This window comes from Terrapene carolina, unplaced genomic scaffold (assembly GCF_002925995.2).
Source record: "Terrapene carolina triunguis isolate 2854851 unplaced genomic scaffold, T_m_triunguis-2.0 Scaffold42, whole genome shotgun sequence".
In the NCBI taxonomy this organism is placed as follows: Eukaryota; Metazoa; Chordata; order Testudines; family Emydidae; genus Terrapene; species Terrapene triunguis.
The window spans coordinates 11,296,278-11,321,269 of record NW_020664393.1 but is presented as its reverse complement, the minus strand read 5'-3'; the positions used below and the strand labels follow the sequence as shown (position 1 = coordinate 11,321,269).

General features: G+C 39.4%; 1 protein-coding gene across 2 annotated transcripts in view; it reads left to right on the top strand.

The window, feature by feature from the left end:
* Positions 1 to 24,992, top strand: part of GRIK2 (glutamate ionotropic receptor kainate type subunit 2) — a 568,360-nt gene that overhangs the window by 174,223 nt on the left and 369,145 nt on the right. For both annotated transcript variants that reach the window (XM_024198431.1, XM_026652891.1), the window contains exons 2-3: positions 7,740 to 7,907; positions 12,476 to 12,733. In XM_024198431.1, the coding sequence (XP_024054199.1) occupies positions 7,740 to 7,907; positions 12,476 to 12,733 (426 nt within the window). The remainder of the gene's footprint in view (positions 1 to 7,739; positions 7,908 to 12,475; positions 12,734 to 24,992) is intronic.

Sequence of the window (24,992 nt, the reverse complement as noted above, 5' to 3'; positions counted from 1 at the left end):
TGGACATCTTGTACAACTAAGAACTTCTGTATAATCCATTTTGTAATTGTGAAGTTACTATAGAAATTACTTGTCCATAAAAAACAAAAACAAAAATCCCCAAACTTTTATTTTGGACCATAGGAAGTCTTGTGTAGCATACTGCCTAACTCATCTACAGATGCTATTCCTCGAGGAGATGTATCAGGGAGTGGAAGACAGAAAATGAGCTATAGGGTTAGTTTTAAGTGAATAATCTTCTGCAGTTACAATGATACTTTGAGCAGGTAATTTGCCTAAATTTGTGAATAAAAGGTGTTACCATTCAATGCTATGCCATAGATTTGTTTCTTTCATGGAAGCTGTGTTGTTAACATATGAGCATAAAAGGTAGTGTGCTTGATTCACCATTGGGTTATAAGAAATCACTGGAGTGACATCGGCACACAACTGGTGTAATGCAATGGGGAGTTAAACATAATATCACTATATGTTTTAAAGATTCCACAAATTCGTATTTTGTAGACTTCATTATTTCACATCAGAGCGATGAAATATTAAGAGGTACAATTTTGTGGTTGACAAGTTAATATTGGAAGACTATGCTGTTTGTTATGATAAATGGTTAATGAATGCAGAAAAAGTAAAGTACGGTTCTACCAGCTGGGAATGTAATGTATCTCACTAGCTGCATAATTACTTCTGTTTCATATAGAAATAGAAAGTGTATCAGAAATGGTCTTCAGACTTAGTAGTCATATAAATTTCTGATGCATCATGTGGAACAGGGTCTAATGAATTTAAGTGGTGAAAGATTGATTTATCACAAGAGTTAATGCACAAATAAGGTGTGTCGGGAAGGTACATTAACAACATATTTAAACATGTCTAAAGGATTATTTTCTGGGATTAACAGGTAACTAGGAAAAGACAAAGTTTTTCTATGAAGTATAACAAATAAATGAAAAAGTAGATGGAATCCTATACCTATTAGCTGAGAAGTTGGTGGGGGAAACCTCACTAGTTTGGTTGATTTAGACCCCAAATGAACAAACGTTTTTATGAATTATTTAAACATTTAGGGTATCACAAAGGCAATCCTTTCCCTTCCTCCCACCCCAAAATAATCATTATGCAATAAAATAAATCATGATGCTTGTATATAATGGAGAATGGAAAATTAAATCATCCTTAACCATCTCTAATGGTTTAGCATCCTATTGGCTGTCAAAATGGGTGATTAACTATAAAAAGAGCAGGTCAGTATTTTTTGAACAAAATATTTTCCTGCTGGAAAATGTGGTTTTGTCAAAATTATTTTTTTCTGAAGTAAAATGTTCATTTTGATTAAATGTTTCCATTTTTCTATTAGAATAATTAACACATTTTTTGTTCTGAATTGACACTTTGACTTAAAATGTCAAATTTGTTTCATTTTGAAACATTTCATTTTGATGGGCAGTGTCAACGTTTTTAATTTTGACATTTCAAAATCAAAATTTTATGGAACGTTTCATTCTGTGAAAATTTTTGATATTTTGACTTCCCAATTCAGAAAGATTTGGAAATAAAGTGAGTATCTAATAGTATTGTTACTATAGATAGATAGTCCTTATCTTTATTTAACTACTAGCTTTTGGTCACTGGTTAAATGACTCAACAGATTATTATGTATGGCCGAGTGGGCTGAGGACTGGGTTTTCCCTGTAGTTTCCTGCACAAAATGGCTGGATGCCTAGTTGAACTTGGCCTAAGAATGTTTTTTCAGTAATGACTAATAGGGTGAAAGTTTTTAAAGAATTTGAGAATCAGAAAAACCTATTCCTGAATAGTCAGCTGTGCTGTCCTGGATAGCATTGCAGATAATGATATGTTCAAAGATTGTTGTATTGTGATAAGTCTTGTAGAAAGTAGAGTTTCATTTGGTTTGAACCATACACCTTAAATTAGCTGCAGCACTGGGTAGCAGGAGTCTTGTGAGATTTTGTCAAGTGGTTTAACATGGCAGCAAACCTTGGGCACCATTCTTAATACAGCGATCGCTGCTGATCACTGCAAAGGAAACCACACATAATTGAATTAAGACAATAGGTGAAGCAGCAGATATGAGACACCACAATCCCTGAGTGCTTTTATTATAAGGCACATATTAATACCTTACCTTGATACATTGCCTGATGTTATTAACAGTGTATATAGTGAAGAAACCAAGTGTGATCTCCTTGATGTGACCCAAACATTAAAAAGACATTTTCCAGCTCCTGTTAAATGTTCTCAGTGGTGCATGTTTGAGGTATCGATGCAACTTATGCCATTTGCTTTATATGCATGGTTGCTAGTATCAGGGTGATGGTGCTGATGATTTCTGGTTCATATACTCTGTTAGAAATAAGACAAACCCTCCACAACCACATCTCTCTCAAGCTGTTAGACAAAGATAGGACATGGTTTGGCTGCTTGTCCACATATCAAGGGCAAGATTTATGCCTTTTCCCTCTGCTTATCTGAGAGCATGTGCATGCTCTCATTTGATTATTAATAAAGCTATCAATACCAGGCACACCAGTAGTAGAGAAGAAATGTCTGCTTGGGAGGGAATAACATAGCTCAATGTGCTGAAATAGCTTTTGGAAGCCAATATCCTTTATAATGATTGAGAGCACCTGAAACTGGAGCCAAACCTTATTTTGTTTTTTGTTTTCCATTTTACAGGTAGTGTAGTATGATTGGTGTTATGTCTCAAGATCCAGTCAGTAGAGCCACTCTTTTTAAAATTAACTTCAATAAGTTTGTTATTTTGTATTTTTTCATTGAATCAGAATAACATCAACAAGAATAACTGAAGCCCAGATCCACACAGGTAGTTTGGTACCTAAACCCCAGACATAAGTGCCTATCTCCTAGACTTAGGCACCACTATTATCCATGAAACTCTCCTTGGCTGCTGCCTAACCCTGTAAGTGCCTAAACTCACTCAGCACCTACATTGTTGCTGCAAAAGTCCCCTCAGCACCTAAGTTTCTGGCTCTGGGTATGCACACTGCTGCCTTCCTCTAAAGATCTGAACACCTAGTGCCCATCTAAGCCCCAGTGTGATGCATGAACAGGGAAATATAGTCACTTCTCCATCTATTTTGCATGTCGGGCCCCAATGCAGTAGGCATACTCATAGGGTTGCCAGGCGTCTGGTTTTCAACCGGAATGCCTGGTCGAAAAGGGACCCTGTTGGCTCTGGTCAGCACTGCTGACCGGGCCACTAAAAGTCTAGTCGGAGGCGCAGCAGGGCTAAGGCAGGCTCCCTGCCTCTGTGCGGCTCCTGGAAGTGGCAACGTGTCCCTGTGGCCTCCTCCTGGGACCTCCATCCCACACCCCAACTCCTTACCCAGCTATGAGCCCCTCCCTGCATCCCAAACCCCTCATCCCCGGCCCCACTCTGGAGCCCACACCCCCTCCTGCACTGCAACCCCCTGCTCCAGCCCGGTGAAAGTGAATGAAGGTTGGGAAGAGCGAGTGATGGATGGAGGGGGGGGAATGGAGAGAGTGGGGGGGCATGTTATTGGAGAAGAGGCGGGGCTGGGGCAGGGAAACAGTGTTCGGTTTTGTGCGATTAGAAAGTTGGCAACCGTACATACCCATAGAGCACCTACCCGACTGGATCCCCTTCAAAATTGTAACGTTTCCGTGCCTATGTCCCTTTGTGGATCCGACCCCAAGTGTCTGAAACATGCCTCAAGCACTTATTTACAAATGAGGACCCCAGTGCTGCAATGAGCTGTGCATGGGCAGACTACAGTGTTCACATGGAGTTCATTTAAGGATTGGAACTTTAATCTAGCAACATTTCATTCCTGAGTTCAATCTCCAGCCCAGCTCCAGCTGAAGCTAACTTCCTGATAAATTGTTGTTGTTTGTAAACAAACAAACAAACAAAAACCCTGTCACACAAAATGTTCCAGATCTCAAAGGCACAACAAGTGTACAGTGAACCTTGTCCTAAACACTCTGTATTGTAACCCCACAGTTGGAATTTTATCAGAAACAGTTCCTTGATTTCTGGGCACCTGATGGAAGGTGTATTGCGTTTTTATAAGCTCTGTAAAACCATTCAGCAATAGGTTTGGTTGAACACATGTCGTCTGAAGAAGCACAGACTGATAATTTATTTGGATGCTGTTACTGTTTTGAACCCTATCTGTGGCGAACACATTTACTTTTCCCCTTGATTTGCAGCATTTTGCAGTAAACACAAATGACATGATCATCATAGCTTTCCTAAAAATGCCTTTAAAGATCTGATGTTGAGTGCCTCCTTTGGGAAAGTTAACTGCTGCTAAGTAATACTCTAAGGTCACAGAACATGCTTTTCTTGTTTATTAACAGAAAAAAATGGAATCCGTAGCCCCAGAAAATGCCAAGGGAGTCTTGTTTGACTGGGAATCAGAACTTCTGATTTTTAAACCCCTTTCAGTTTATGATACTATGATACTATCTTTTTTGTTTTCACTTTTGGTTTAAGTAATATTATGTTCATAGTCAAAATTTATGTTGTGGCACGAGGAGAAAAGTTAAATAAGAAAGAAACATGTTTTTACGATAAAATAGCTTTCCTCAAAGGTGTGTTGTGAGGCTTAATTTATCGGTGTTTAAACATGCATTGAGATCCTCTGATGGAAGGTATTACAGAAGTGCAAAGTGCTAGTATTATTACCAAGCAACTTCTTCTCATGACTGTTAAGTTTAACTCTGAATACATAGCATCCTCCTGCTCCCAGTGGGTCAAGGTGGGTAGAGAGGATTTCTAAATAAATACAGGGGGAGTCTCTTCTCTGCTACAGCCCATTAAAACTGCTCCAGAGACATTAGAACCGTGGAAGTGGAGATGCCCAGGAGAGAATTTCTTCTGGTGCAGAATTTATGCAAGACACCTTATTTTGCCCTGCAAAGCCTCCTCTACAAGACCCTGGATAGGAGTCATGTCAGGGACAGGGAAAGATAACATGTGGGGGTTGGAAGGGTAGGGCCACAAAGTGTAGTAAAAACAACAATAACACTGAGCACTTACATGGCACTATTTGCAGCTATGTGTAGATTCTAGGTGGTGCTGCCACCCAGAGCAGGTAGGGACGATCTGCCATAACTTTGGCAGTACTAAGTTTTGCTGTAGGGGGCACTTGCCAGCATTGGCAGCAGCCCTGAATTGGGAGTGCGTAAATGTGGCCAAAATCCATCTTAGCTCCCCCACTCCTGGGGTGAGTTTTATGCATATTACGTAGACAGCAGAAGGAGAACACAGCAATAAATAAGAATGAGTGAGAAAACACTATAACAAGCCTAAGATCAACGTAGATTTTTTTTTAAAAAAAATATTGCAATATAAAAATCAGAAAAAATAAATGCCACCAGATATTATACTCGCTTTGTCTGTTGTTGATGTGAATGAACTGTCACTTTGGATACAATCTTCCATTAAATAACTGTTACAGTTTGCCTGCTATCTATAGATTTGAGTAACAATTTTTCAGTTATCTTAACAAAGTCTATAGAACCTATTTTTATCCTGAACTTATTCAAGCAACCTCCTTTCACTTTCTTGACAGTTAGTAATGATATTTATCAATTGTATTGAGTAATCTTATGCTTTCTGTTGCAAAGGTATTTTTCATAGTCTCCTGAAATCAAAATAGAATCCTCCTACACATCACAGTCTGACTTTCAATGTGTAGATGCTGTAAGCCTCCAAACAGCATAAATATAGAGGGCTGTCTATCAAGCCACATTCTGCTAAATATAACTTCTTTACTCCCCAGGATATTCGGTTGTCTCCAATCTTTATGTTGTATTATTATTCAGGTGATCATTTTTAATGTTCCCTAATCATTTTGTATTACAATTACTTTCACCTGGATATTATCCAAGTTCTTCCCTTTCGTAGTTACTGTAGTATTGTTTCATGATTGTTTATCTCGTGCAGTACATTTCTGTACATACCTAGCTATAATTCGAGCATCTGCTTCTCCCACCTATGCCTCCCTTTGAGTTTTAAATAGCTAACATTTAAGTAGCCATTTGCCATTTCTCTCCTCAATATGCAGCACTTCTATTTTTAAGTTAATATTATTTGAGCATCTATCCCCAGGGGTCTGGTCAGGATTTTAAGGGCTCATCTGCAGGGGGGGGGGGGGGGGGAATAACACCTATTCTCCAACCTGTGGCAAGAAACAGGCTGAAAATGGTAGGATGGTTGTAAAACTAAAAGCCTTTTAGTATTTAATAATACAGTATATGATGGAGGAAAGTGGTGAGGTGCTAGCTAAATACCCATTTCCCCCCCTATAGGACTGGCTTGTCTACTCTGCTCTTCAAGAGTCTTGTTTATAAGTTTGTTGTAGCTAGCAGTGTTCTGTCTGACTCAGCTCCTCTACATCTGTGTTCTGTCAAGGGTTTCCTGCTGAAAAGCAGCGGAGTGTTGAATTGGGAAATTCTTAGATAATATAGAGCCAGGTAGCAATGTCAGTTTAGAAATGAACAGGCACAAGCTATTACAAAAGGGGGAATGAAAACTGTCTGCTGCACTGAAATAAAACCTGACTTGTAGTTAATGATCCCAGGCAGAGTGGCCCTTGGCTGTCCTTCATGTGAGCCTTAGCAGACAACAAGTGGCTGCCCTGGAAACTGCCCCTTTTTAAAAAACCTTTCAGTTATGAACACAAGTGATTTTTTTTCCAAAGTGTTGGATTTCAGCTCTTCAAGTCATCTCGTACTAAGACTATCTGGTGTGTGTGTGTGTCTGGAAGTGGAATTAGACTACATTCTATTATAAGTGTTTTGAAATTGTGCAAAATGGATATGTAAACTCACTGGGGTGCCTTTTAGGAAGGAAGGGACAGAATGGTCCTGATTGTTTGTTGCTGGCACAGGGACAAAGGTGCATTTAAGTTACCTTTACAGCCTCCATATTCTTGTCCTCACTAGCCCAAAGCATAAATAAGAGCCACCTTGGGGCTGCTGTAACTTACATTCTGTCTGCAATGGCTCCTTGCAGGCTGTCATCAGATGGCATTACCTAAACCAAAGTGCTCTTTGATCATGTCTGCTCCCTCCCTTTCCTTACAAGGCTACAAGTGGAGTGGCACAGAGCCATTCCAGGAACTGCCCATCACCTGGGGAATCTTCTTACACTGGCAATATGCTTAGGGCAGCTTCTGCCCCTCTCTATGGCCCTTTATTCTATCGGAGCTGTGTAAAGGACCTAAGGTACAGTGGAAAATGGGCCTCCAGGAGCTTTATATTTTTTTCTGTGCAGCAGTTGATTTGTGGAGGTTGCAGGGATGCTAGGGGATCCCATCAAAATTGTCACCAGTGGAAATATTCATGAATTCTTCCCTTCCATTTTATTTTGGTGTCGAGTATTATTTAGGTATTTTATAAATGATCTACCTCCCCCCCGACACACACACACACTCACATGGTCTCAATCGCATAAATACAGGGATTGCAGACACATTAAGAAAAGTTGACAATTTAAATGGGTGTGAATGTGATCATTGGAGAAATATGTGCTAATATTGTGCAATTAGGGTGTGATCCAAAGTCCACTGAGGTCATGGGCAGCTTTCCATTGGTTTCAGTGGGCTTAGGATCAGGCCCATTGGGGCAAATACTGAGAAATTCGTATTAATTCCAGTGTCTAATACTCAATCTTGAAACATTGGCTGCGTGTTGTTTTGGCTGACTGGTTGTTCTCTTTCTCTCATTACCAGGGGGTATTTTTGAATGTGTGGAATCCGGCCCAATGGGAGCAGAGGAATTGGCCTTCAGATTTGCTGTGAACACAATCAACAGAAACAGAACTCTCCTGCCAAACACCACATTAACATATGACACCCAAAAGATAAATCTCTATGACAGTTTTGAAGCATCCAAGAAAGGTGATGTTTTGCATATTTAAACTTTTATGGCAGCAGCTAAACCTCACTTGGCTCACCTACCTGAATAAATGCCTGTCAGTAAACTATTGAGAAATGATACTGTACAAGGGTAAGGCGTGCACAGCTGACATCAAAGAAAAGCTTTAAAAATTGTCTTTTAAAGGTAACAGTTTGAAAAAAAAATCACATCAGCATTGCTTCCCCATCAAAAGATTATTATTTCCTTATATATTTAAAATCAATTTTGAGATGAGGGTGGTTTTAGGGTATGTCTACACTGCAATTAAAAACTTGCGGCTGGCCTGTGCCGGCTGACTCAGGCTGTGGGGCTGTTTAATTGCAGTGTTGACTTCCAGGCTCGGACTGTAGCCCAAGTTCTGGGACCCTCCCACCTCACAGGGTCCTAGAGCCCAGGTTCCTGCCTGAGCCCTGAAGTTTGCAGTGCAATTAAACATCCCCACAGACTGAACCCCATGAGCCTGAATCAGCTGGCATGGGCCAGCCCTGGGTGTCTAATAGCAGTGTAGACATACCCTCAGAGACTAGCAACCTTGGAAACTGAGTGGCCTCTTTGGGCCCAGTCCAGCAAGAAACTCAACTCTTGGTGAAGTCAGTGGAAGTTGAGTGTGCTCAGCACCTCGCAGGACTGGGACCTTCATGCTATGGCCTATTGTGCCACCCTGTCTCCCAGTAGCTGGTGCACCTATTTAGCAGAACGTGATGCTTCAAGCTTTCCCTGTGCACCTAAAGTGTGTGTTTTGTATGTAGTGTTACAAACTGATTCAATTGGCTCCACAAACCAAACTTTATTTGAGGCCGGTACAGGTATGTCTACACTACAACTGGAAGTGAGTCTCTCAACCTGGCTCAACCGCAGCATGGATGTTGCAGCATTAGTGGATACTCAGACTCACTTAGGCATTAGCTCAATCCTCTCTTGATGACACAATGTCCACACTGCTATTTTGGGCCCGCTAACACAAGTCTGTTTACCTGGGCTGCGAGGCTTTTTCCCAATTGCAGTGTATACCCTAGATGAATCACAATGGGGTAAACACATGCTGCACTGAGATTCCAGTTGCTGCTTCCAGTATATGTTAAAATTAGAGACAGGTCTGAACCAAACCCTTTGATTTAGGCTGTTCAGAATCTAAAGTTCTGAATTTTGTGATAGTACGTCATTTGTAACTAATAACTTCTTCCTGTGCACTCAGGCTCCAATTCAATTCCAAGCATTTAATCACATTTTTAAGTTCATTCCTTTTTGGCAAAGCATCTAAGCACATGCTTAAGTCTCCTTAAAGTCAATGGGACATAAACACAGGTTTATAAATTAAGGGATGGACTGCTGTATCTGAAATTTGCTTAAAAGTAAATGGATTGTTTTTTAATTAAAACTGATTCCCATGATTGTGAATCCCATGTAGTTTCAGACCTTGCTGCTGTACTTTCTGTATCTTTTTATTGTGATCCCTCATACCTACTGTAAGACTGTAGTATGGTATCATACATAATAATGTAAAACAGAGAAGTCCTGCTGTGTTCTGAGATTTGTCTTTGTGGGCTTCTATTCCTAAAACACTCAGGTGTTTAATTCAAGCTTGTGTTAGCTCACATTCTATGCAAAAGCATTTTTTTCTGCATCAGAGCAGAAATTACATAGTTTTTTGATTGTTAGCAACATAGTCAGAATGGTAGAAAGATCACAGGTGCAGTGGTCAGCTAATCAGATTTTATCAGAGGTTTCTTGTTTAATGCAAAGGGTGATGTGAGGAAATTAATCGCGCGATTAATCGCACTGCTAAACAATAATAGAATACCATTTATTTAAATATTTCTGGATTTTTTCTACATTTTCAAATATATTGATTTCAATTACAACACAGAATACAAAGTGCACAGTGCTCACTTTATATTTATTTTTTATTACAAGTATTTGCACTGTATAAAAACCAAAAGAAATAGTATTTTTCAATTCACCTAATACAAGTACTATAGTGCAATCTCTTTATCATGAAAATTGAACTTACAAACGTAGAATTATGTACAAAAAAAAAGCATGGAAGCATTTCCTCTGGAATGGTGGCCGAAGCATGAAGGGGCATAATATATAATACATTTCAATTGGTATTCTATTGTTTAACAATGCGATTACAACTGCTATTAATCGTGATTAATTTTTTAAATCGTGATAAATTTTTTTGAGTTAATTGCATGAATTAACTGCAATTAATTGACAGCCCTAAAATAAATTGTACCAAACGCATATACAGAGCAAAATTTACATTTTATTTAACACCTCCTTTAAAATATGTTATGGGCCAGAGTGTGGCCCAGCCTTACATGGCTGAGCAGGGGGAACAAGACGCTCTCTGACAGAGTCTCCCTGGACTGCCACTCCAGATACTAGATTAGAGCAGGCTCAGAGGGGTTGCTGCTCCCTCCCCACTCTCAGAAAACAGGTGGTTGTCATGGAGTGGGTGCCCATTCACCAGCCAGTCCTATTGAATTAGCAGGTGGTTGGGGCCTGGGAAATAACTTCCTATGGGCAAGGGTCTATAGTGGAATACTCTACCCCCTCATTCCCCCCAGGAAGCAAGGAGGGAACAGGAAAGAAAATGTAATTTTCTGAATCTTAATTATTTTCCTAGATCAGCACAGTAATTCGTGTTCCTTACATGTGGGCTATGCCCAAAGACACTGTCTATCCTGTTATTCTTATGCTGCAATTCACAGACCCATAGAGGTATATTTATATGTCCCTTTTGTACTTCAAAATGAGAGAGTACCTCTTTATTTGCAGTTAACTAGACTGTATTAAACTCCGTGTAAAATCTTTCAGCTCTGATAGTTCATGGCTTCATGAATCCAAAGTACTTTCACACATTTGACAACCACTTTTGTGCTGAAAGGTCTTTTAGTCAGGAATCAAAGGCTAAAGGTTAGCATAAAATGGTGTACTTAATATGATGGCTGAAAAGCAGGTTTTTAACAACTGGGTTTATGCATTTGACTAGTTACATGGTTCATGATTATGCCCATTAGTGAGCAAGCAGACATCACATCAAAAATACAGTCTGTTTACCTCTTAATCACACAGCCTCTTGGAGTCGACTGCAGATGAGAGGTTAATGAGTTTTTAAAGGTACCATACAGAAGAGTAACCCCAGGGAAGATCACAATATTCCCAAAATGTTTGAATAAAGAATTATGCAAATGTAATCCAAATCTCCCCCAATACATTAGAAAAAAATGGTATGCTTCTTATAGAAAAGTGCTGTATTAAATCACGTGCAAAACGATCACACTCTCAAAATCTCAGAAGCAGGAAAAAAAAAAAAGCTACCAGATGGCTTTTCAATGGGCTATCACTGTTGTTATAGAGCCCATCTACTGGCATTTGCATAAAGCTTGTGGACTACACATAGGAAGGACAATATTAGTAGAAATTGGAGAGCAATGCTGAATTACTTTTATAGCGAAATGTAGTCACTTAGGCCCCAGTCCTGCACTCACAGCCATGTGGGTTGGTTTCTGTGCCTACATAAAACCACATTTAAGTTACTGGTGCTCTGCAGGGGTGTTCTTGCCCAGTTCTCAGTACACAGTCAGGAACTTGGTAGTATCTCCATCATTTAAACACATGAGAATGATTAATTTTAAATTAGTGAAAAGAGTGATGAGATATGTATATTTCTACTGCTTGCTTCATCGGCGGTCAGCAGTATTGACTTTGTAACAATATTAATCATTCATATCTCATGTAAATGTCTTCATCCTGGCAGAGATCTTTTTCTGACCATATAACTTAACTGCCCAATACTATTTTAAAAGAACAAACCTGTTCTATTGCAGAGATGCATGGCCAAAATGGGAATATTTTCAAATATTCTGTCAGGATGTGTGTAATAATTTACATTGATTTAATTCTTTAATGAATACCAATAATTAATCTCCTTAAAGAGAAATATTGACCCCCTGCATTCTGCCAGTTAATATATACCTCTTAAAACAATACATCCAAAAGTCCACTTCAGCATAAGTCAGTATCTGCTTAATGTTACATTGTCTGAATAGGTTGAAATCCACTGAGCAATTGGGTTCTCTGGGGATGTAGTCTGGGTAGATTGGGGAGGAAATTCATTTCTAAAGCTTGGGTTTAAACTAAGATACAGCCCTATATGGTTCTACATCTGTTGTAAGCTGCATTAGAGTTTGATTCCCCCCCCCCACACACACACATTTTCTAAAAGGCATGCCAGAGCTCAGTCTTGGCAACTTCCATTGACATTAGCGAGAGTTTTGACTAAATGTAGCCATGTGCTGTATGCGTGCTAAGTATGGTTCTTTATCAATTCACAGTAAAAATTGAAGATATAATTCAACTTGGTCATTATTTAAAGGAAAGGTCTCAGTGCAAATGAAAGTGTTAACATTGAATAGGAAGGGGGCTCCCTCAGAAAATAAGTTTATATTTCACAAAGTGCCATTTAGTTAATGTGAATAGTACAATACTTTCTGGCACATTCTCTCCTCTCATAATTGACAGACTTCTGTCTCCTCTTCAGCCTGTGATCAGCTGTCCCTTGGAGTGGCAGCCATCTTTGGACCTTCCCATAGCTCTTCAGCTAATGCCGTGCAATCCATCTGCAACGCCCTGGGTGTTCCACATATACAGACTCGCTGGAAACATCAAGTTTCTGACAACAAGGACTCGTTCTATGTCAGCCTCTACCCAGATTTCTCTTCTCTCAGTCGTGCCATCCTTGACCTTGTGCAGTTTTTCAAGTGGAAAACCGTCACTGTTGTTTATGATGACAGCACTGGTAAGGCTAACCCATGGGACTATGTGCAGATCTATTCATGTGTGTGCTTTGCTTGCTAATTATTGTATTTTTTTTTTTACTTTTAAATGATCAGTAGTAGTTTTAACTGAAGCACAGGTAATTCTGTTTAAAATGATGTGTAACATGTAACATAGTTTTGCATACATTTATGCTGCATGTGTATGTTTTATATCCACAGCTATATTATTGCATGTGCATAGTTCATATGCTCAAGTATACATACACCTTTTTTATTTATATATGAATCTGAAAGTAATAGGTACATCTTATATTGTTCAGATAAGCATCTAAAGATCCGGATATTTATCCAAACCTATCCCGAACATCTTTGATTAAGAAATTGGGCTGAAAATATCATGAAAACAGACTTTCTTGCAGGGGTCAGATCGCCCGAGGGGGGTGTGCAGGGAAGGTGGCGGGTGTGAGGTGGAGGGTCAGATGCCCTATTGTATTTCTTGGGTTTGGCTGATCTTTGGGAGATCTCAGATGCCCTCAGGGCTCTGCGTGGCATCTTGGATTGACTCCTTCTTGATTAAGGGGCCGGGAAATGAGCAAGAACTCTCCCAAGCTCAAATCTTATATTGTTCAGATAAGCATCTAAAGATCCTGGTGGTACCAAACTGAACAAACTCATAGTAGTTTGTGTAGATCTCCTTAATATAATCCTCCCTCTCCTTTTTTTATATGCTTTGAGTAGTGAAATAGTTAATATTTTAAATGTTGACATTGTTATCATAGGACATCTGAGTTAGTCCCGGTTCATATCTCTTTGAACTATTGTTTCACATTCTGCTGACATCACTTTATCAGTTACACTTGGTCCATGTTTTCAAGTCTGTCTCTGCAATCATAATATCTAGAGGCTGTTTTTAACAAAAAAAAAAAAAAAAAAAAAAAAGATTAGGTTCTGAAGAATAGGAAGGCAGCTTGAAAGAGGTGCTGCTATATGATACCAGTGAGTGCCTGCTGAATCCCAGCCCTGCTCACTGGTTTCAGCTAGGTAGGAAACATACCACGACGACTATTTTGGTTTCAATTGTGGATAGGGCTGCGTAAAGCCTGCAGTCTCTAAGATTTGCAAAAGAAACCTTGCAACTTGGCTCGTAGGAGCTGAAAGCAAATGAACCTTGAAGGCACATTTTTATAGCTAAATTCAGATTTGCTGATTCAGATTTGATAACATCAAACCTCAAACCTTCAATGGGGAATTCCCGATAGCTTGCCCTGTTATAGCCCTCCACATCCTCCAGGCTGCTCTGACAGGAACCATTATCCTCAAAACAAACCATGGGAACTTCCTTCTTATTTTAGGCCTCATCTAGTAAGTGGGGGTTACTACCAAGGCTTGTTAAGAGGAGGAGATAGCTGTTGGGAGTGATGGAAGGAAACCAGTTCTCAAATGAGGTATGCTAGCTTCATGGCTGGGTAATCAATTTTGTCTCAGGTTTTCTGAATTGTTGAGACATTTTGACAATTTCAATACTTTTTTTTCCCCAAAATATTTTTGAGTAAAAAAAAATTGTCAAAACTGACTTTCCCAAAAAATGTTTTTGGTTTCCTTGGATTGGCATTTTCCACTGGAAAAAATGTCATTGAAAATATCTTGGCCAGTTCTAATACTCTTGTAAAGAATTTTGTATGGTGATCGTATAGTTGACACAGCTTGGACATGCAAGATAAATGAGGATGAAGATTGTCTTGCATCTGCTGTGTAATATACATACAGCATTTTGCTTACAAAATGGTTATTTTAAATATCTATATGAAAAGTTAATCTGAGTTCATTTACATATTTTTTACTATGTGGTTAGGCTCCTTTTAAAATAACTATGAATGGGAAACCAGTATGTGTATTAAAATTATTTTTGAATCAATTTCTAAAGATCCCATGAACCTTCACAATCTCAGCTGAGAACTTTCAGTCCCAGTACCTCTGCCTTGCAAAGCTGCTTATGCCAAAAAGAAACCAGTAGTTGTAAAAAGTAAACTTTTACTCTTTTCATGGTCTTGGCTGTAAGTAAATTTAAAGTCTACACTTTAAAAAACTGTCAGCATCTCTTTGTTGAAAGCAGCTCCCTCCGATACTTTAAATCCAAGGGCATGCTGCTGGGAAGTCCACAGCATCTTCTGCTTTTGAAGTGCTTATGGGAGCAACTTTTTTCTAAAAGAAACTCTGTCTTAAAAACTGGACTTTAAAACTTAAAGCTAGGCTGTAAACAGGTTTAAAAAAACATTTGTTAAAGACGGTAATTAATCTTGATTAAGAAGGGCTCAGCTCAATTCATAGGTACTTCTAATGTAAAAATTGAATGGTGGAAGCTGGGGCTGAAACGACCAGTGATAGTTTAAACTGACACTGGAAGATTCAGTATCATAATGACTCTTTGACCATGAAGGATTTTGATTAATTTCAAATCCATTCAAATGAATGAAGGAAATAAAAACAAAATTAGAATTTGTGTTCTTGTAGGTACCTCTAAATCTCCTAACATAGGCAGGAGACACCCAAAATGTGGAAATCAATGTGCACTCTTATTTCCCTTCCTTTGTTTCTCTGTGTTTACTCCTTCCCTTTCACCTCTCTCTAAGAGCTATTTAGGATTGATAGCCGGTAATGCCTACTCACTTTCATGATATAGTCCTCTACTAATGGATTTTCTCCTTCTAAATGGACATTTCCCAAATGGACACTTTTCATGGGAATAGCAATAATATGCTCTAGCAGTTATGTGGCATCATATTTTTCTTGGTAAAATGGATGGTTCATTTATTATTTTTTTGATAGATTTACGTTTATGTAGACCTATTACCTCTGTATTTACATGAAAACTGCTGGAAATGAGGAGACTTATTAAGAAAAAAAGGTGGGGGCAATTGGGGAGAATATATGTAAAAGATTTCAAGAGTTTTCAAAGGATAAGTCTCCAAATAAAGCCAGGACTCGGGGGGAGGGAGGGTCAGGGAGAGGGGGGAGAAGCTCAGTGGATCTTCCCAGTGCAGACTATCTACTGTGGTGCCCAAAACAAATGGCCATAAAGGCAGAGCAATTCCTAAGGTGAGGTTAGCCCTACTCCGCTCCTATAAAATCCCTACCAGGGATCAAATTGCCTCTGCCCTTTCCTCATGTGATGGGTGTGGGCTTAATCAAGGCTCTCCATCAAACATTGAAACCAGTCTAGCCAGTGCCCATGTCTGTCAATGCAACTCTGCCTCACCACTGCCTCAGTTAACCTGCATTAGACACCTGCCACACAAATATCAGAACTACTCTGTCCCTAGCCCTGTCCCATGTTCTCTGTGGAAGGCAAAATCCAGATACCTGTAGCTACCAATTTGCAAAGCTGGAAAGAACTTTCTTAAAAGGTCATTGGTCAAATCTCTGAGGAAAAAGGGAAATCTAGCAATAAGAAAAACAACAAAGAAACAATCCAAGGGAAGGCTGGGTTGTGGGGGAGGAAAGGGGAGGCATGGAGGCAAAAAAAGTAGATGCATGAATGGTGGCCAATGTCCAGGTGAAGCAAATTTCCTTCTCCTGTGTGTGTGTGTGTGTGTGTGTGTGTGTGTGTGTAAAGGGGGTGTTATGGAGCCAATGAAATGACCCCTGGCCCACAAATGGGCTGATCAGATTATGAGGGTGGGAATTAAGGTCTCTCAAACTCTGTCCACATGCAAAGCTGCTGAGGTGTGAAGAGAGGGTGCTGTCAGGAGGCACTGACACTCCTCCCCATGCCAGTTAGGACCCATGCTAACTCCCAGCAAGTGTGGTGTGTAACAAGTGAGGAGGATAAGCAGTATGGTGGGATATTCATTTCAGATATGTACACACCATAGTGGTACAGTTGGGGTGCGGGTTGAATGTACAAAAATAGGGAAGATAAAGATTGAAGGTAGTGAATTATTCTTGGCTCACTTCATTATTATGAAGAGATTAATTTTCAGCTAAAATCTAAGGGCTTTATCTTGCAAAGTGCTGAGCGCTCTGGCTCTGATATTAGAAAACAATTAAACATTCACTTAAGCTCCTTTAAAGTGCACTGCTGGGTCTGGGCTAGAGTGCTCTGCATCTTTCAGGCATGAGCTCTTAATGAGTAGAAGGTTGTAGCTGGGCAGATTATAGAAGGGAGGGTATTCTGCGTTGGAGTGGCATGGAAAAAGGCATAGAGATGCTTGTGGAAGAAAGAGACCAATGGGGTGTCAGTGGTGGGGATGGCAGGGTCTACATGAGAAGGGGCAAGGTTAGATAAAGAGGCAGGAGAGAAGATATGCAGGCCTGAACAGAAAGGCTAAAAGGCTGAGTTACGTATAGGGTGACCAGACAGCAAGTGTGAAAAATCGGGATAGGGCCTGGGGGGGGGGTAATAGGAGACTATATAAGAAAGACCCCAAAATCGGGACTGTCCCTGTAAAATCAGGACATCTGGTCATCCTAGTTACATGTAATGGAGAAGGGGAGCCAGTGAAAAGATTCAAAGGAGGGGATGATGTAGTCAGATTAATAGGATAAGAAGAAAATTATAGTAGCCATGTTTTGTATCAGTTGGAGAGAGATGAGGTGAATACCACAGAGAATGACATTGCAGTAATGAAGATAGAAAATCTTGGAATGGATGGGAGATCATGGCATGAATGGGAATTTTGTTATAGGATACAGAGAAAGGGTCAGATCTTTTAAATGTTATAGAGGAATAAATGAGATGGATGAAGATTAAATGAGTGATTTCAATTATTTTAATTTTATATTAAGGCCTTCTGCTTAGGGAGAATTGTATGGATCAAGCCATGGGAATGGGAGGGAGAGAAAATACTCAAGGAAGAAACAAGTTTAGGGATTGCTGTATGTTTCTGTATCGGATTGCTTGGATGCTAGGTGGCACTTGGGCCCCTGCTTTCCTCTGTAGTTCCTCAGTACAGTTTTCTTGTGGCTCCTTGATGTAGCCCATCTGTTAAATTGATGAAAACTGGCACTAGAACTCTCTAGCTGTCCTGATACAGGTTTATAAACCTTGACTGTGTCATACCATCGTTCATATTTGATTCAATGAGAGCTTTGAATAAAAATTGTTGGCAGGATATGACCCAGTGTATTTTTCATAATTTATGATCCTCTCATTAGTTAGATATGTGTAAATTATCCATTGGTTTTAATTAAGTCCCCTTTAGGCTTATTGATTTGTTGCAGTCAGATGGCTTTAAGAAAGAAGGGAAAGAATGGCAGGCATGCACACCAGCTGGCTTTCCCCTGAGTTCTCATATCTCCACAGAGAACAAAGTGACCCAGAGCTTTCTTCCTAGTTCTCAAAAATTCAACTACCTGAGATAACCTTCTCTAAGCAGGAGAAAACACATCAAATCAGTCCTAGAGAGAACTTCAGGGGTACAAGAGCTGTGAAGCAGGCTGACAAGCTTAACCCTTTGTGGATATCATATAAAACACTATCTTGATTCCTGATTTACATAAACCATTAGTTGCTAATACCATTCAATTACATAGTGCAAAGGCAACTAATGGCTTATGCAAATCAATTTGATAAAAACCGGAGCTGCATTTTTTTCTTAATTAGCTTTTGTTGTGGTCTTGGATGAACCAACATGAAAGATGGAATGGAATTGTCTTCAGAAATGAACCTGTTGTTGGGGGTCTTTGATATTTTATACACTGGGGCTCATTTTAGAGGTGGGGAAAAAAGTGTCATTTTGCTGGTATTTTGAACGAGAGTGAATCTGGTGTTTGCTAATTTTTAAACAAAGTTTGTGTTTGTTTCTTGGGGCCTGTGCTGGGTAGTATTATATATCTCATATGAACTCACACTCAAAGATAACACTGTCTTGTGCATATATTTGTAATACATTAAAGGCACTTCCCTTGCATTTGCAGCTGTTTTAACTTTTTATTTGGGTAATTTAGTAGTCTGGGAAAAACTGGGGGAAAGAAACAGTCACCACTAAAAAAATAAAAAGACAAAAAAAGTGAATGTGTTTCAGTAATTGTTGAAAGCAAAACCAGGGTTAACTCTAGTTGCTGTATGTTGTCTCTTTAAATGTGTCTTGTAAACAGTGCTTGGAGACAGGAAGTGGGGTTTAAGACATGCAAAGAACAAGTAACTCAGAGAGAGAAGGGGGACAAAGAAACCATGTGGCCTCAAGAGAGACTACTCAGAATTTCTGTTTCCCTCAATATAAAATGAGCAAAATATCTAATCTATCTATCCTGTGCTCATTATTTAGAAGAGATTGAGGTCAGGGTAGGTTACTGTAGTTATAACAAAGAAAAAGAGTGAAACAGTAAATAAATACAGAATTAAGGATCAAATTTTTGACGAGTGAAACAATTACAGAATACTTCACTGGAGTCTAGTGGGCCTGATTCTGATCTCTATCTCATAGAACTGGAAGGGACCCTGAAAGGTCATCAAGTCCAGCCACCTGCCTTCACTAGCAGGACCAAGTACTGATTTTGCTCCAGATCCCTAAGTGGCCCCCTTAAGGATTGAACTCACAACCCTGGGTTCAGCAGGCCAATGCTCAAACCACTGAGCTCTCTTATAGCTGTTTTAAATTGACGTTATTCCTTTGACTTCACTGGAGTTACCCTGACTTAGTGGCCAGTTTAGTATTTGGGAAAGCACATGATCACATGCTTACATAATTGGGAGTTAATATTAATAATACCTAACTCTTTTGTTGTGCTTTTTTATCAGTACATCTTAAAGCACTTCACAATCTTGAGTGTATTTATCCTCACACCACCACCTGGCAGGTCCCCATTTTACACATGAAGAGGCTAAGTGATTCGCCTGAGGTCAAACAGGAAGTCTGTGGTGGAACAGGGAATTGAGCTAAGACCTAGGTTACTGGCTTGGCCACTGGACCATCCTTCCTCTCTCATAATCAGCTGCTTGAGTTGTTTCTTGAATCAGAGCCTTACCTGGTGTACGTAGGATGAGAATGAGGCTGTGACTGTGAAAAGTCTTGTTTTTCATTACTATTTTACAATAAAGAAACTAACTTTAGAATGAGGGGGGAAATGTGAAGATCCCTGCCCTGGGAAATAGACGTTTATTGTTTAAGGTATCGACATAAATCTTTTGTGAGGCTTAGTTCAGCCCTCCTAATTTAGAATCAAATTCTCAGCTCCACTGATCAGCCCTCTGTCTTTTTCCACAGCTTGGCTCTCATGACATATTTCCCACTCATTCCTCCTGTGGAATCCTCACTGCAAGTTCCACAACAGGGACACATGCAGAATCTGCAACAAGGAACTTCACTGAGGGGATCACATCTAAATTAGTAATGTTGTGCAGACTTTTTAAAGAGTTGTGTTGCTTTGTGTGACTTATAATAGGGTGGAGGAGATTAGCTCTGTATGATAAGCTAGACTATCCATTGTTCTAGGTTTCTTGAAAGACAAAATGTGATCATTCTGACTTTTTAAACGGAATGGATGAATATCTAAAGGCATAATATTTTTGACATTATCATCTGAGGACATGGGCATTTCCCCCCTTCTAGATAAATATGGCTTTTGAATGAACTGTAATATTCATTATTACTAAATAATAATTTTGAACTATTTTTAGAGGGTCAGAGAATGTAGATTCAGGCTGATTATATATTATGCAGTACCTTCTAAATACAGAGTATTTCAAGTGCTGTGTGCAGTAATTCCAAGTGCAAATACAATTAGTAATTATGTGCTAAACTTAATTACTGTATTTGGATATAGTTGATTACATAGTTTGATATATTATGTTTCCAAGAAGGTTATTGGACCAGTTGCCCAGTAAAGCTTAAAAGTATTTTTCCTGATGTCAAAATGAAAAAAACAAAAACAAACAAAAAAATACCAACCAGAGAGAGTATCTTGTGTAGTCATAATTTTACTTTTGATGGTTATATAGTCTCAATATTAAGAATTATTTATCTTTTTAGATTAACAATTGAGTCCCTATAGTATGGGAAAGACTTTTGGTTATGTTTAATTATTCTTTTTTGATCACTCATGCTATAAAGCTTCTTTGTGATTATTTCTTTACAACTCAAAAGTAATGGGCTATTTGAAAAGAGCAGAAAAAATTACATCAACTTAGGCCCATACCATACATGAGTCAAAGCACTTCTCTGATTTCAATCAGAGTCAAATCGGGCCCTGTTTGATCATGACTCAACTTTTCTTTTCAGAAAAAGACTAGAATACAAGTATTTTTTTTTTAAACTTTGTTTTAAAAATATAATGGGCTGGATGGAGTTTTGCCATTGACTTCAATGAGAACAGGATGGGGGCCAATATTTCCAGAAAATATTGGATCATTAAATGAACTTACTCCAGATGGCAATTTAAATTGTACTGTGCCACTGAGAGGAAAACACACACACTTAAGAATTTTTAAGTCTTGTAGAATATTGACTACTTAGAATTGGTTCTTCGAACAAGCCTACTTTCTAGTATACAGAATGCTATAAGTGCCAAATTGAAATTTTGTTACTGATTTAAAACAGATAAACAAAGACAAAAGACAAATAAAATAAGGAGGAGAAAAGAGAAAACTACTAGCTATAACATCCTGAGTTCATCATAAATTTAAACAATTTACAGTTAACTATTACAATTAACTATACTACCTGTATTTTTTCACGTACATTTCAGTATCATGAGTTTGTCCTCTACTTTTAACGAAGGTGTTAAATATGCTTAAAATGTCTAGTACTGTGTGAATCACTGTTCTTTACTGCACAGTCACAAATCAAATGTTCCCATCTTAATCTTTTTAGCTTCGTTTTTAGAATCATTCTTCTCTTCTTCTGTCAACTTTTGCAACAAAAATGTCACTGTTTTGGTCTCCCAAAATAAATGTGGTTATCCAGTATTCCTATTACTCTAGTGCAAATTCCAGTTGAAAATGTTCAACAATGTCACATGTCCAGCTAGGTCTACTGGAATTTCTAGTAGGTATTTATTTCCTAAATAAATAAATGGAGATATCCTATCTCCTAGAACTAGAAGGGACCTTGAAAGGTCATCAAGTCCAGCCCCCTGCCTTCACTAGCAGAACCAAGTACCAATTTTGCCCCAGATCCCTAAGTGGCCCCCTCAAGGATTGAACTCACAATGCTGGGTTTAGCAGGCTAATGCTCAAACCACTGAGCTATCCCTACCCCCCATAAGCATCCTGTAGTTTTGACTGGTACAGTACTGCTGCCTCTGTTCACCTTACGGTAAAGGTTTGCTTTATTTGCTCCATCCTTTGAGCTTGATTCTGAAAGCTGAGATGCAGAAAGAGTTGACTTCCTCCCTGTACCATAGCAGATCATGCTTTTTTCTCCTTGCCTTCATTAATCTCTCCCTCTCATATTTTTCAGCCATATTGTACAGCATAGTTTTCTCAATTAAATTCTGTGCCTGAGACATTCTCATTGAAATTCAGAGTAACTTTAGTTGTCATTGTCCTCTTCTGTATTTAGCAGTTTAGGCAGAAGTTTTCATAACATATTTCAGTTGGCAACCACCAAACTTAAAAAAAAATAGCTTCAAAGCCTGTGCTACGATAATATATTCAAAGCCACATGTTCAGCTAAGTGATACATAAACTGACAGAGACCCTGTCTGGAAAAAACATTACGTATTGTATATATTGTTTTGTTTCTCATCTTACTACACACGATTTATTGTTTAACATTATTGGTAAGAAGATTGTTGAGTTAATTTTTGGTTGCCTTTTCACCCCCTACATATTTAAAACTGGACAGTTTTAACAATTGTGGTTCCTCTAGGGGGGCTTTACAATATGGCTCATGCTTCAAGACCAAACTTGCCCCTGCTCCATGATCACAGAGACCCTTTAAAGCTAGACCAGTGTGTTTGCTTTATGTGGGGGTATAGAAAATTTAGAAAAGTTTGAATTGCTATAACCCTGCACAGTGGATTGATACCCTCTCAGGGGACTGTGTTGCATGTGGGCTCTGTCAGTGCTGAAGAGCTGTGACTTTGGAACAGGGTTGATGCGAATAATGGAAGGAGTGTGGCTATTGGAACCCAAACACAGGACAGGAGTGCACATATGTACTTTGATTTGGCATGGAGACTAAAATACAGCCCTTATACATTTAGGAAAAAATATGGCAGCTAGTTATATTACACTACAATTCCCTATGGCTGTGTTGAAACGAAGGAACACAAAGGGGGATTGGAGTTTGACATTAAGTTGTGTGGAAAGAAGGAACATAGAGATTTGCAGAACATCATGGAAGAAGTCTGTGATAGAGCTAGGATTTAAATCCAGATCTCCTGAGTCCTGGTCCAGTGGCTTAAACATAAATCTAGCCTCCTCCCTTGGTATCACAGAGGTCTCAGCACTAGTATGCATTCCTGAATGTAATTTTAAGTACTCCCCCACACAACATACACACACATTGAATGGTTCAGTTTTAAAAAGGAAATATTTTCCTTCAAGTTACAGGGTATGTCCCTGGGATAGGAGAACCAACTTTAGATCTAGGCTGGCACAAATGGGTAGTTGGACCATAACATTTACAAATCATATCTAATTTTCCCATTAATTATGGTCCCTGTGCCCCCTTTCTGCTCTGTTTTCTCACAGCCATGTACACTGAATCTAATGGTCAGATTTTCAAAAGTGCTCAGCACCCACACTGTCCCCAGATTGAGAGTAATGGGAGCTGCTAATGCTGCACACTTTTGAAAATCTGATCCTCAGAGTCCAAATCAAAGTTTGGAATTCAAGATATTCAAGTATGCTTGCAATTAAGCAAAACAGGTTTCCCATTGATACATAGAAGATTGCACATTTGTTTAGTTTAAAATCCTTTTTAAATATTAACCAGAATTTTAAGATGTATAGATTTTTATCAATAAGTTAGTTAGGGCAGCAGTTAAACCTTTCAAAAACACACACACACACACAGACTGGAAGTAGAGTTTTAAAACTCCCATCTGAGGGAAATCCAAGGGGCAGTGGGTTGCAGAGCAGATAGGAAGCCAAGGGAACAGTTGTAGGTAGCCTGGAGGCACAGGACCATCACACAGATGACTCTGGCCTCCATTAACTCCCCCCAACATCTTAGTGAATCTCCAGGAATCTCCAGATTCTCAGGGTTGAAGCTGTGCCCCCACTCTTCTAACTCAAGAGGTCAGACCCTTCCTCCTGATTGGTTTAAGTGAGAAGAAACTCCACGAGGGGAACTCTAACTGGGTTTTTATGCCAAAGCATGATTTAGCTTAAATAATTTAACTATAGCCATTGCCATTTTTTCAGAAAGAAACTAATAGATCCCAAGACCAGAAGGGACCATTGTGATCATCTAGTTTGACCTCCTGTATTACACAGGCCATTGAACTTCCCCCAAATATTTTCTAGTGCAACTCTTTTAGAAAAACATCCCATATTGATTTAAAAAACGTCAGTGATGAAAAATTCACCATGACCCTTGGTAAATTGTTCCAATGGTTAATTACTCTAACTCAGGGATCGGCAACCTTTGGCACGCGGCCCATCAGGGAAATCTGCTGGTGGGCCGGGGCAGTTTGCTTACCTGCAGCGTTTGCAGGTTCAGTCGATCGCAGCTCCCACTGGCCATGGTTCACCGTTCCAGGGCAATGGGGACTGCAGGAAGCAGCGACCAGCATATCCCTCAGCCCACGCTGCTTTCCACAGCCCCCATTGGCCTGGAATGGCTAACCGCGGCCAGTGGGAGTTGCAATCGGCTGAACCTGCAGACGCTGCAGGTAAGCAAACTGTCCCGGCCCTCCAGCAGATTTTCCTGATGGGTTACATGCCAAAGGTTGCCAATCCCTGCTCTAACTGGTAATATGTATGCCTTATTTCCAGATTTAATTTGAATAGCTTCAGCTTCCAACCATTGGTCATGTTATACCTTTCTCTGCTAAATGGAAGAGCCCATTATTAAATATTTGTTCCCCATGTAGTTACATATAGGCTGTAATCAAGTCACAATTAATATTATCTTTGTTAAGCGCAATGCTTCATCTCTTTCAGTCTACTACAAACACATATTTTCTAATCCTTATGATTCTTCTCTGAACCCCCTCCAATTTATCAACATCCTTCTTGAATTGTGGACACAGTATTCCAGCACTGGTTCCACCAGTGCCAAATAAGAGGAAAAATAACCTCAGTAGTCTTACCCAAGATTCCTCTGTGCATCCAAGGACTGTGTTACTCCTTTTGGCCTCAGCATTGCACTGGCAGATCATGTTCCTTTA